Source organism: Cyrtonyx montezumae, unplaced genomic scaffold (genome assembly GCF_038088225.1).
Source record: "Cyrtonyx montezumae isolate F1298 unplaced genomic scaffold, pur_monq_1.0 scaffold_3, whole genome shotgun sequence".
NCBI classification, from domain to species: Eukaryota; Metazoa; Chordata; class Aves; order Galliformes; family Odontophoridae; genus Cyrtonyx; species Cyrtonyx montezumae.
In genome coordinates this window covers 30,072,610-30,085,810 of record NW_027072034.1, presented here as the reverse complement: position 1 = coordinate 30,085,810, position 13,201 = coordinate 30,072,610, and the positions used below count along the sequence as shown (strand labels likewise).

The 13,201-nt window shown below is 45.9% G+C and overlaps 1 protein-coding gene across 5 annotated transcripts; it reads right to left on the bottom strand.

Moving 5' to 3' along the window:
• Positions 1 to 239: 239 nt before the first annotated feature.
• On the bottom strand, positions 240 to 10,375 carry CHAMP1 (chromosome alignment maintaining phosphoprotein 1). Of its 5 annotated transcripts, none has more exons than XM_065741039.1 (3): positions 10,325 to 10,375; positions 7,983 to 8,110; positions 240 to 3,917 (listed from the first exon to the last, which is right to left on the bottom strand). In XM_065741039.1, exon 3 carries the CDS (start codon positions 3,859 to 3,861, stop codon positions 1,018 to 1,020), a length of 2,844 nt encoding a protein of 947 aa, XP_065597111.1. In that variant the 5' UTR covers positions 3,862 to 3,917; positions 7,983 to 8,110; positions 10,325 to 10,375; the 3' UTR covers positions 240 to 1,017. The 5 variants fall into 5 exon arrangements, with proteins under 5 accessions (XP_065597111.1, XP_065597110.1, XP_065597113.1 ...); XM_065741038.1 differs by lacking the exon at positions 10,325 to 10,375 and adding an exon at positions 9,450 to 9,842; XM_065741041.1 differs by lacking the exon at positions 7,983 to 8,110 and having other exon boundaries at positions 10,325 to 10,369.
• Positions 10,376 to 13,201: the final 2,826 nt, after the last annotated feature.

Below are 13,201 nucleotides of genomic sequence, written 5' to 3'. Positions count from 1 at the left end.
TCTAAACCAACATTTACAGCTGCTTCATTCCACCCATAATTTAGCCTAGGGAAAATGAAACCTTCTTCATACTACCTCCATTTATAATTCACGCTCCTGCTGAATTATGAAGTACCTATGTGAAGTATTCAGAGTCGAACCCTAGGGTAATTTGGCATCTTCTGTTGCCAAAGGCAATGTGTTGAACATGAAAAGTTCTGCTTTTGCTTTGGAGGAAAAGAGAAACGGCCAATGCCAGGTTTGGGTGTTTTCTTTTATTGTTAAAAGATTAAAGCATAACATTTTACCAGATACAAGAAATGTATTCCTTCCTGACATTACAAACATCAGAATTATCAAGAGAAAATGTTGAGCTATACGTAGTCTGACGTTACTCCATCAAATTTAATGTATATTAGTTCATGCTTAAAACATGGCCAAAGTACATAATCACAAAGTAAGTACCTCAATGCTTCTAAAACTGAGACAAGAAAGACAGAATTGAGTGCAAGAAATTTCCAACAAATGACTACACACTCAATTACAACCTCGGGGCCAAGTTATTCCAGAAGGGTTGGTAGTTTCTCGTGCCTGGCTCATTCACCTTTAATTTGGTAAGAAATTTCATCTTAAAAATTTGATAAAAACATTTTTAAAAATAAGACATCTAACAAATGCAAAAAACCAAGATCGTTCTTCACAGAAATACATGGGTTGCTTGCCACTCCAGTCCTTAATTGCCTGTACGTTTTACAAATCTTTACAAAACTAGTTTGTATCCATTTTGGTTTCAAAAACATAGTACATCCAAAAAAATATGACTCTACTGATGGGGAATAAAAAGACATGGACGCGTATTTAAAATGACTTTTGATAGTAAATAATTTCAGTCAAACAGCTATAAGACAAGCTAAACATTGTACAACAAACCATGCATCTTCTGACTTGTCAGATCAGCTAAACTACTCGGTTAACATACAGCAACACTTTTGAACACTGTCGTCAATTCAGCTTTTCTAACACGAGGAAAAATACAAGTTAAATTTGTTCTTCAAGTGGTTCAAGGCTGTCCAAATGTTTTTTAGGTGTATCATCGTTATGACGGCTTTGGCAATGGGTTAAGTGTTTCTTAAAGCCTCGGGGAAAATTTGATTCGAAATTACAACGAGGACACTTCAACAAACTTTGACCATGAGCAGCAACGTGGTTTTTAAGCAGGGACTCCAAGAGAAAAGCCTTGCCACATATTTTACATTTGTACGGGCTCTGAACATTATGCTTGTTGACTAAATGATGCAAGACGGCTCCTTTTTTCATTGCACGACAGCAACAAATTTTGCAGTAATACTTTCCCTTGCCACGCTTCATATACTTTGCTATTTCTTCCTCAGAAATGAAAGCCTCTTTCTCTTCGGTAAACTGAAGAACACACTGCGGCTGAGTGGGAGTAGTTGCATCTATTTTGCTCTCTCTATAATCAGAGGACTCCATATCATATTGCTCTTGGTCACTGTTGGATTCTTGCTCCTTCATCTCCATCGAGTCCATCTCTGCTTTTCCACACTCGCTGCTATTCAGTTCAGAATCCGAGTTGTCCTGGTTTTCCTTCTTGGGCTTCTTTTTTGGGCACGAGTATAACATGTCTTCAGGTGATTCTTTGGCTAATATGGATTGTTCATCTGGTGAGAATAAGTCATCCAGTGGTTTCTGATCATCTAAAGTGTGAGAAAGAAAGTCACTCTCCCCAGACTCGCTGGGTGTCTGGGGCTCAGAGGAAAAACCTGGAACACATTTGTGGGACTCAGAAAACAGGATGTTTTTCGGGATTTCAGAAGCTACAGTAGTTTCAGTATGTCTCTGGACATCAGAGGACATAGAAGCAGCAGGTTTCTGCATCTCAGAAAATACAGCTTGCTTTTGAATATCAGGGCATACAGCAGATTTCTGGGAGTCAGGAAAAAGAGCTTGTTTCTGTGCGTCTGGAGAAACAGAATGAGCCTGTTTGTGGGCCTCAGTGAAGAAACCGTGTTTCTGAATCTCAGGAGAAGCTGACTTCTGAGACTCCAAAAAGGAAGTATGGTCCTGAAGTTCAGGGGAAATGGCAGCAAGTTTCTGGGCTTCGGAAAATAGGGCATGCTTCTGGATCTCAGGAGAAACAAGAGCTGACTTCTGGGCTTCAGAACATAAGGCATGTTTTTGGCCTTCAGTAGAAGCAAGAGAAGCAGACACCTTATTCTGGGTCTCAGAAAAGACAGCACGTTTCTGGACATCAGTAGAAACAGCAGGATTAGATTTACGTGACTCCGGGAACAGAGCTCTTTTCCGAGGCTCAGGGAAATGGGCTCGTTTCTGAACCTCAAAGGAAGCAGCAGAGGAAGACTTCTGAGTTTCAGAAAAAAACATAGATTTCCGGGACTCAGAGAGTTTCCAAGATTCAGGAGACACCGAAGTAGCAGGCTTACGGACCTCAGGGAAGAAAGAAGACTTCCAAGAGTCAGAGGAAACGGAATGACTAGGCTTCCGAAGCTCAGGAGAAACAGAGGAAGAATGCTTCCACGTGTCAGGGGACAGAACGGGTTTCCAGCCTTCTGGGTAAACAGATGAGATGGGTTTCCATGGCTCAGTAGAAACAAGAGTGGACTTCTGGGATTCAGAAAAGGTCGTAGATTTCCACGAGTCAGATACGAGCCTCCTGGACTCGGGTGATGCAACAGGGCCAGACCTTCGGGACTCGGGGGCAGACCTTCGGGACTCTATGGAAGCCTTTGGAGCCCAGGGAGAAACTGTGGAAGACTTCTGCATCTCATGAGGCGCAGACCTCCAGGGTTCGGGGGAAACAGTAGGACCAGGTCTCCACGACTCTGGCGAAACCGCAGGAGCAGGCCGCCGGCTTTCAGGAGAAGCAGCAGAAGCAGGCCTACGCATCTGAGAAGCATGCCTCCGAGGCTCTGGAGACACAGCTGGGGAATACCTTCGTGGTTCAGGGGATACAGCTGGAGTAGGTTTCTTTGGCTCTGGTGACACACCCGGGGAGTATCTACGGGGCTCTGGAGACACGGCTGGAGAATGGCGACGGGGCTCAGGTGATACAGCAGGGGAATGGCGACGGAGATCTGGAGAGACTGCTGGGGAATGGCGACGGGGCTCTGGCGATACAGCAGGGGAATGGCGACGGGGCTCTGGAGACACAGCCACAGCTGGTTTCTGTGGGTCTGGAGACACGGCAGGGGCTGGCTTCTGTGGGTCTGGGGATGCATCAGGGGACTGCTTCTGTGGGTCTGGGGATGCATCAGGGGATGATTTTTCTGAGTCTGAGGACACAGCTGAGACTAATTTCTCCAGATCTGGAGACACAGCCTGAACTGACTTTTCTGAATCTGAGGACATGATCTGGGCTGACTTCTCCGGCTCAGAGGAAGATGTCTGAGCTGACTTCTGGGACTCTGGGGACACCGATGATTTCTGAAGCTTGGATTCAGATCTGGGGACTTCAGGAGAAAGGGCAGGTTTGAGTGACTCGGGGGAAGGGGAAGACTTCTGGGGCTCCGCAGCACCATTCTTTTTGGAGGAATCTGAACCTCCTTCTACCTGTCCTTTCTGCTCCTCGTTCCATTTCTCTGGTGCCGCGTGTTGTGCTGTGATGTGATAATACACGTTGCAATACATCTTGCTGGTAAAGAAACATTTGTGGCAGTGAAACAGTTTTGCACTTTTTTGATAGAATATAAGTTTACCCAAACCAGCAGCATCCATTTCATCACAATACTCCGGGTGTATGGTGCCCATGTGAATTTGTATGTTTTCATAGTCTGTTCCTCTGAAGCTGCAGTGATCACACTCCAAGTGTTCTGTGGTTTTACGCAGTATCTGCAACATGTCCATTTTTCTACGTTAATAGTTTTCACAGCACTTCACCTTCACAGCAAGCTTCAGAGTTCCTGCAACAAAGGAAAAAAAAATCTGTACAGTTATTTAATTTTAGCTTTGTCAAATAACTACGTTTCCCCCTCCCCCCATCATTTTGGAAAGCATAAGTTTTGCACAGGTACTAACTACTTCATAGAGAAATCCAAGTATAGGCTGCTCTGGCATTTACAAGTCATCTTGCATCAGCAGAACTTGAAAAAACAAAGCTTTACCTAAGAGCAGGCCTTCCTAATAATGTAAAAAATACCTAACTCTAAGAAAAGAATCCAGGTAATGAACAGTTAAGTTCACATTCCATTTGATAAACGACTTGCTTTCTCAGTTGTCCTTTCTTCCAAGATTTGAAGTGGTTTTGTTTATGTTATTCATGTAAACTGAAATCAGAAAGTACTGTGAAACAGTGCCAGCAAAAACAAGCCATTTCAAAACTGCATTTTCCATCATAAAATTCTGGAACAAATTAAATGTTTTTGCCAAAACAAAACAAAAAAATTCAATAAGATAACAGAAGCCTCAATCCTACGCTCTGCCTTCCCGTATTAAACATTATTTTCCTTTCACTAATTACGTGAAAAAATAAAAGCCACTGCTCATAAGAACTTTATCTATTGTAAGAACAATCTTGCCATTATTTCATCTTGTTGCCCTAATAGCATCAACAATACTATCTCAAAAAATCTAACAGCAGTGAGTTTTATCGAAGCTGTGTGCCAGCCCTCATATACAAAATATTTTGTTTCGAGATGGGATGGAAATGTCTCAAAATTATTGCTTCCGTGAGACCTCGTAAAAGCCAACAAAAACACAGAAATGCAGCATCAGAAATGCAAAGCATTTTTAACTATTTGGCTACATCTCATCACCTCCATCAGAAGCCACCTTGATTGCCAACCACAGAAAACAGAAAATGAAGTCTGAATGACAGGACGTTCTATAACCAGCTTCCACCTACACGTGGATGTTATCACTGCTGTAAAGGAATATTTGGACATTTCTCAGTAGCTCTGCAAATGGCACACTTTGCTTTCTTTTTTTTTTTCCCCTGTACATTCAAATTAAAGAATATTACATGCTACCGTATCAACCTAATTTGTAAGACATGCATCCAAATACAAAGACTGTGTGCCAATTTAACATTATTTTTCCTGCCCAAGTGTATATATATAAATAACTAGTCAGAAAATATGTACCCAACGCAAGTATTCTCAATTTATTCCTAACGGATTTGTTTAACCCTCTTTTCTTATGGATAAAGAGACTCACACAAACATATTGCCCCTCGGTGAATACCAATCAAAGTGGACAAAGCAATATAATCTCAGGTTAAATTTCTACAAGTTCCATGAAAAACAGTAATGAGCAGTAAAAAGCTAAAGGAAAGTCATTGCTGATATAAAGGTTGAAGATTTGACTTAACTGTTACTGGTTTTGTTTAGCCTGTAATTAGTACGTGGCCGGTACGCAACCAGTCTTAAAACCTGCAGAACAAGCAGTGTCTGACCCAGGGACAGATTCAGGGACAGAACAAAAGCAGACTAGCAGTACTGCTGAAGGATGGCATGGGCACAGCAAAAAGCAGGAAGGAACTGGCTGAAGGACAGAGGGTATGCATTCACAAGAAATAAAGGTGCACTGGTGTGGTTGCTCATGGAACGATGACTTTGCACATGCTGTATCGAGGCACTTCACATTAAGCCACAGGAACAGGCAGCTCTTCAAAACAAGCACTTATTCCAGTCAAGAAGCATGGTAGGTCCACAGGCAGAGCCTGAAGATGAATCATGCTTTACACATATGAGAAGAACGTGCCATCTATGAGAAGTGACTGCACTGCTCTAACAGTTATTCACAGAATCATAGAATGGTCTGGGTTGAAAAGGACCTCAAAGATCATCTTGTTTCAATCCCCCTGTCATGGGCAGGGTTGCCAGCCACTACAGCAGGCTGCCCAGAGCCACATCCAGCCTTGCCTTGAATGCCTCCAGGGATGGGGCATCCACAGCCTCACTGGGCAACCTGTTCCAATGTCACCACCCTCTGAGTGAAAAAATTCCTCCTGACATCTAATCTAAATCTCCCCTGTCTTCGTTTAAAACCATTCCCCCTTGCCTTATCACTCTCAACCCATGTTGAACTGGAAGGAGTTTTTTGGTAGAAGTTACTATATTCCAGCACTTGGAGAAGCCATACAAAGGCCTGTATCCATGCAATAGCAAACAACTTGCCAGCTGGAAAAACCCATAGCAAACCTTGTCCTAACACTCCAAAAGATCCACAATTCCCTAGGAATTCAGGTTCTCTTTTTTTGGCTGAGATTTGCATCAATGGGCGAAAAGGAAATTTTTAAAGTCAAAACCAATTAACTGATCACGTGGACCTATAGAAAACAAATGAGTTTTAACCCAATCTCAGCAGACCATAACCAGGACAATAAAAACATACTGCATTAATCACATTTTCAGACCTGGAAGAGAATACAAAATTGGCATTAACCTGAATTCTCTATTTATTTTTCTCCCTCTAGAGAACACAGTAAAATAAAACTGAAATTCTCACAGTACACAACACAATTTTCCAGGTATTCTCTCCTACTCTTCTCGTGATTTTCCTCCTCCTTGTACAGTACCTACATGCTGCTATTTCTGGAGTTACCTGTTACTCTCATCTCCCAACTCTACTTCACCCAGTCTCCCATCCTCTCCTTTTATTTGGTCCTATCTTACTCTACAATGAAAATTTTCATTTTCTTTCAAATGCAATAGTGAGAAAAAGTCCCTGCCTCCCCTCCACAAGCCAGCCCAGGTGCTGCTTTTCAAACCAGGAAGTGATTCTAGAAATGGAAAAGTTACAGGCACTTCCTCATTTTTCATCTCCAGATATTAAAAGGTTGACATTCAAGCCTCTACATATGAGGTAACATTAAGGAATTTGGGATACCTCCTCTTGTACTCACCATTCTTGATTTTGTAACTGGCACATGGTAACTGGCAGTCACTACAGAAAGCGCCTCTTCTGCTGACATCTCTACTTCATTTAGGCATACTACTGAGCAAGAGATCCTCAGTGCTGCCACATCTTAGGCCATGACTGTACAGATCAGTGAACCTAGTTCTGAAGTAGCTATTCTGAAACCAGTAACAAATCTGCACAGTGCTGAGCCACTAGTAACACACTGCCATTTAAATGTAGCAGGTTCACCGAGCATGTATCTGAACGTCAAGTCTGTAAGACTTTCTTGTTAATATCCCTACTCATGTCTCCCTTTGAGCTCAAAATGCCTATGCTTCCACATAGCCACAATTACTGCCTTCCTCTATCTTAGAGTCACAGAATGGTTTGGGTTGGAAGGGACCCACCTAGTTCCAAGTTCCCATCCAGCCTGGTCTTCAACACCACCAAGGAAGGGGCATCCACAGCTTCTCCATTCACTCAAGTACAAATAACTGCTGGGCAGTTTTTCTGAACGCTCTGTCAGGTCCCAACCCACAGCTGCAGGACACCCCGTGCCACAGTAACTGGAGCTGAGGCTTCATGCCGCTTCGCAACAACACAGTGCTCTGGATTCTCCTGCTTTCCTCATTATGCAGAGCGGTGATGTACAAACTACAAATACAACCCAAAAGAATTAACTACGTAAGAACGTATTACGACTGAAGCAGAAGTTTGAAATCCAGCATTTATACTTGCCCTATCCCCTCGTTCTGCTTCTACTTCAAGACAAAGTACTGATAACAAAAGAAGCTTCCACTAGGATTCTGGAGTTTGTGATACTAAACTTCAGCTAAGGGCAGCCAAGGCTTCTTTAAGACATGAAGATTTTCACTGAATCTGAACAGCAAAGTGCTCCTGTCCACAAGCTCACCACACCACAGGTATCAGGCACGGTAACAGCACCGGTATCAGCTCAGCTCTTAGCTCAACCACAGGTTTTTGCTGGCCTACAGGGACACAAATCAACATCCAGGACAGTACAAATCTGACAAAGGGATTCAGTTTGTGTTAAGTGGAGCAACAGGAAGAGCCCAAACTAAGCAGAAAGCAGACAGATCTCCTAGTTCCTCCCCAGAAGGACTTACGGTCACTTCAGACTCAGTTCCAGGATTCGGCATCTCATTGTTCGTCAGGATCCCAGTACAGGATTAGCCATTCTTCCCAACGCCTCTCACAAACCTCCCAGTGGCATAAAACAAATCTGCAGGAGACGCTGTGTACCAGCAAACATCAACCCAGTGTTAGGCACAACACAATGACTCTGGCAACTAACAAAATGTCTCCCCTTCTCAATCCCATTCCAATTCCACAGCTAAACATCTGTTTAAGAAACATTTTACACCGCTGCAAAATTTAGTGCATCCCCGCTTTCATCCTATACAGGAGCTAAGCTGTGATTGCTGTGAGGCAGTGATAGAGCAAAGCAAGGAAGGGCTCAAAGCTAAAGATCTATACTGCCTGTGAGCACAAAAAATTACAGGTTGTTTTTAACACGTCATACAGAATTTAAGACTATGGCAATGTTCTATCATCCTTCAATACCAGTCAAACCTCACAGAAAGAGTTATACTTCTCTTCCTCCTGATAAAGAATTGACCCTAATGAGAGACAATCAGAGAACGAGGATGTGCAAAGCACATCATGGATGTCAGTGCAGGTTCAAAGGCCCTCAGAAGAAAGTCATAAATTCTAAATGGTTCCCTACACCTGCACTGGCTTCTCCATATCCAGTGGGACTTAAAAATAGTGCTGCCATCCACAGAATCTTGAAAAATGAGTGACATACTGGCATGAAGAAATGGTTTCCAGCAACCTCCTACACAAGTGCACAACATCACCCTATCAGTTCACCAGGCAAAGAGTGAAGTCAGCCCATACTTCTAGAAATGTCTTCCTCGGATAATCCTCCCACTTTTATAGGGTGCCACTCATCACAGTTCTGCTCTGACAAGTCCTGTCACTGCACAAGAAAGATGGCTGTTCACTTTCATCAACAACAGGCAGGCAAAGATTTCAGCCACATCCTCTGTTGATGAAGATGGTTGATTGTAAAGTTAGTACCTAGCACCAGAGAGCTGGATACAGATGCACCAGTGCTTTGACCAGTAGGAGCAGATCAGACTGCTGCTGTGTTTAAGCAAAAAGGAAAGTGACACATTCCTGCAGCGCCAAGAAGTAGATGGTAGCAGCCTGGTGGCAACACCATGCTTCTCTTGAACCTGTGTGATGGCTGACAAGAAACAGAAGCTCAGCTCCCACAGGCAGTGGTGCAGCAGAGCATGCACTTCCCAATGCACACAGAGGAGATGCGAGGGTTGGCTCCAGCACACAGGGAACAAGAGGCAGCACCATGCTCGTGCTAACCTGCAGAGCCCACAGAAACCTGACTGCACTTGCAGCCCATCTGCCCGCCACCAGCCATCCCATTTGTGCAGTGTTCCCTCAGCAGTGATCACCGAGTCCAGTCTTTAAAACCACTCTAGGAGAGAAGGTTCCAACACCCCGACCTTGCCAGCCAACAACACTGAGAGAGGTGCTGGGAGAGCAGGCACCTGGTCCAGAAAGGGAGCTGTTGCATGATGCAGTCCCATGTTTCCAGAAGAGGTTCAAGTCAGAGGACAGTTGAACAGTGACATCAATGCTTGACGCCGATGGCTCCGGAAACACGAAGGACACAGCACTTCAGCTACCTCGTGGGACTTTCATCTTTGCTAAGAGAAGGACAAGTCTACAGAGCAACGTGAGTTCTTAATGTAAGACCTAAGGGCAACCTAAAGCGCAAAGTGTCTGACATACCTACATGGAGATTCAGGATAAGAAATTCCAGTTTTGTGATAAGGCAGTCCGACTCTATATTAGCAATATGACCCAGCTAGCTTCTGAAACTGACCTCAAAAAACATACTGCAGCAGAGCTGAGTGGATGAAGAACCACTGGGCCAACCAGCACACCCAACCACGCTGCACCATACCCTTCCCGCGGTGACCTCGGGCTAAGAACTCCACCGAAACAGAACTCCACGTGAGGACAGCTCGGGGAAGAACGCAGTCCGGACGTCCATCTCCCACGGCAAAGCGTTCACCAGGCCCGCGCCGCAGCCGCCTCCAGCTGCCGGCAGTGCCGGGTTACCAGCCCGGGCGCTCTCCCGTGCCGCGGACCCTCCTTCCCGCGGGGCCCGGCTCCGCACGAGGCCGGCTCCGACAGCCCCGGCGCTATTTCCCGACGCTCCCATCCCGCCCCGCGGTCTCCGACCAGCGTCACCGCCCCCTCGGCCTCGCCCCGACCCGAACCCAGCGGCCACCCCCCGGCCCCGAGGCGGCGGCGGCGCCCGAGCAAGGGGAAGGCCCCGGCCCGCCGCCCAAGGGGGAGAGGAGCCCGCCCGGCACTGGAGGGGCGGCGGGGAGGGCCCCCCTCCGACCGCACTCACCGCCGAAGCACCTCCAGCGGCCGGGTGCAGCCCAGGGAAAGGCGGCGGCAGCGGGGCGGGCCGGGCCGGGCCGGGCCGGGCCGGCGACGCTGGCGGGTTCGGGCCGTGCGAGGGGCGGGGAGGAGGAGGAGGGGGCGGGGGGGCGCCAGGAGGAGGCGCGCGGCCGAATGGCGGCCGCCTCACCGCCCCCCCGGGCCCGCCCGCCGCCCAACCGGAAGCGCCGGCGCCGCGCGTGGCCCCACCCCTCGCGGCCTCCCGCCTTCTCTCGCCGTGACGGGCGGGCGGCGCGCGGCGTCGGTCATGTGGTGCTGCCGTAAGGCGGAGCGGCGCGGCTGGGCTGGCGGGAGCCCCCTGCGCGCGGGCATCAGAGTGATGGAGTAACGCCCTTCTCTGGTCCTCGTCTTCCAAGAGCTCCGTTCCCGTGTTACGTTAAATTACGCATCTAAGCTGTTTTAAGCTATGAGTGCCTTGCTTGCAGTGACACCTGAGAAGATGGTGTGTAATACATAAGTCACGATCCCTTTGTCAGTCTCAGAGGGGATCTGATCCACGTCTATAAATATCTAAGGAGCAGGAGGCAAAAGGTGAGGCCGGACTCTTCTCAGCAGTGTGTGGTGATAGGACGAGGGGAAATGGCCACAAAATGAAGCGTACAAAATTCCACACAAATGTATGTGGGAACTTGCCACAGTGCAGTGAGGGAGCAGTGGCACAGCTGCACAGAGAGGTGGTGGAGTCTCCTTCTCTGGAGACGTTCCAGACCCGCCTGGACGCCTACCTGTGCAACCTGGGCTAGGGAGCTGCTCTGGCAGGGGGTTGGACTCCATGATCTCTAGAGGTCCCTTCCAACCCCTACAGTTCTGAGATTCTGTGAGCCAGTGTGAAGAGCTGCCCTATGCCATCATGGTACCAAGTGAAAGAATCTCAGATGTCCAGATGTATGTAGGAATAAAAGTTATAGTCTGAACTTTTGGATTGTATTACTACCAGCTTTGATGTATTGATTTTGTTTAGGAAAAAATGACTTGGGATGTTGGGATGTTTGTAGGAAATTCTATCACACTGTCACCTGAGCACTGTCAGCAAACACACTGGGTGAAAGAACATTTTAAAATCAAATGAAAAAGCATCTATGGTTGAGAAACATATCTTTTTTTCTGTTTGACGTATTTATTCCTATGATAAGTCGTCCAGAAAATGCAGTACACAGCAGAATTTTTCAACTGTGTTGCAGGCTGATTTCTGTTTTAAAGATCCTCATCATAGTGCCTGTTGAACCATCAAACCAGGCGCTGGCTGGCCATAGGTCCTCATGTTCAGACTGAGGCAAGTGCCAAGTTCTTTTCTGTTACTGGACTTGAGTGGTGGGTTATTGCATGCTTGGTGGAGCCAAGGTCTGCACAGAACTAGCTTTGGCCTGTTGATCTCATGGTTTCATACAGATCTCTTAAAAACATGTTCAAAAATGTTTTCTAATGGTAAAACATGAGAAAAACATTTGTCATATGGAGCTTCTTACTGTGCCTTCAGTCAAGAAAACACTGTAAAAGTAGTTTGAGCCATCCCCATGAATGTTTCCATAATTAACAAACATGATTTGAACAGTTACATCTTTTCACACTTCTGCCTACTTTACAGAAAGCTTTGAAAAATGAGCTACAAATAAAGAAATAGATATGAATGTGTCCAAATTCTTCTGAATTTGGAAGCACATGTTGAAAATTTCTCATCGGCATCATCTTCCAGGTGTTCTTTTAGAGCGAGCTTTCTTTTTTGACTCATAAATTTCCATTGCACGTTCCCAGCAGTGGTCCACCTGGAGAAGCAGGATCTCTGCTGGCACAAAGCTCATACAAACAGCAAACCTCCCCATTGGGCTGTGAGAGAGGACACCCTGCCAGGACTGGGATGAAGCACTCTTGGCAGACAGGTTTGGTTTTGCTGTTTGCAGGTTAGGAGGGATGAGCATCATGCTGTCCTCACCGCAGGAGACCCATCATGAGCTCTGCTGTCATTCTCCTCACTCAGCAAAGCTTCCACCATTTCTCTGATGCAGAGGTGAGGAGGCAGGACTGGCCCAGATGTAGGAGTGCTCTCGAGCATGCACTGATGCCAGTAAGTAGAAGAAGTTTATTGTGCTGTTACGCTTCTGGAAATGAAAATCTCTGTTGGTGTTAAAACTGCTCAGCACCCTGGGAAGCTGTCAGACAGCTCTGACTTTATAGTAATGGCAAAAGATATTTTGAAAAGCGACATCATTTAAATCCTGTAATTTATACTGAATGCTTTTTCCTGCCTGCTGAGCAGGATTCTGACGGGAAGCATTTCTCCAGAGAAAGCACGCATTTACATTTCTTTTTCAAGCATGAAGTTCTATGATACTTCTATTCTTCTGCTTTTTGAAAGTCCTTGGTGGTTTTTCTTTGAACAATAGTGCATCACAGGGCAGTGCACATATGAAGAAAATAGCATGAAGTTAAACACCCATAATTAAGAAATGAAATAGCTGAGAGTTGGGTGACAGCAGTAATTTGCTTTCTTTACTAAGTCCTCTGGCACGAGGATGTTTTTAAAAGCAACTCAGACATGAGAATTTAATTCCTCTCCTTAGAAGAGCTCAATCATTGGTTTTGGTGGTTTTATATAATACCTGTAGCGTTTTCTGAAAGGCTGGTAGTTGTCTCCCTGACCTGCTGTAACATCAGGTGGCATTTAGCAGTGATCCATCACATATCACACATCCAGCCCACGCAGAAGCAGTACGTATTCCTGCACTTGTGGCTAAGTATCTGTCTGCGGTTTCTCTCTGTAGACACAGTGGGAACACTGGTGCCACAGGTGGGGATCCTGCATCATTTTCAGGGTTATTTCCTTTTG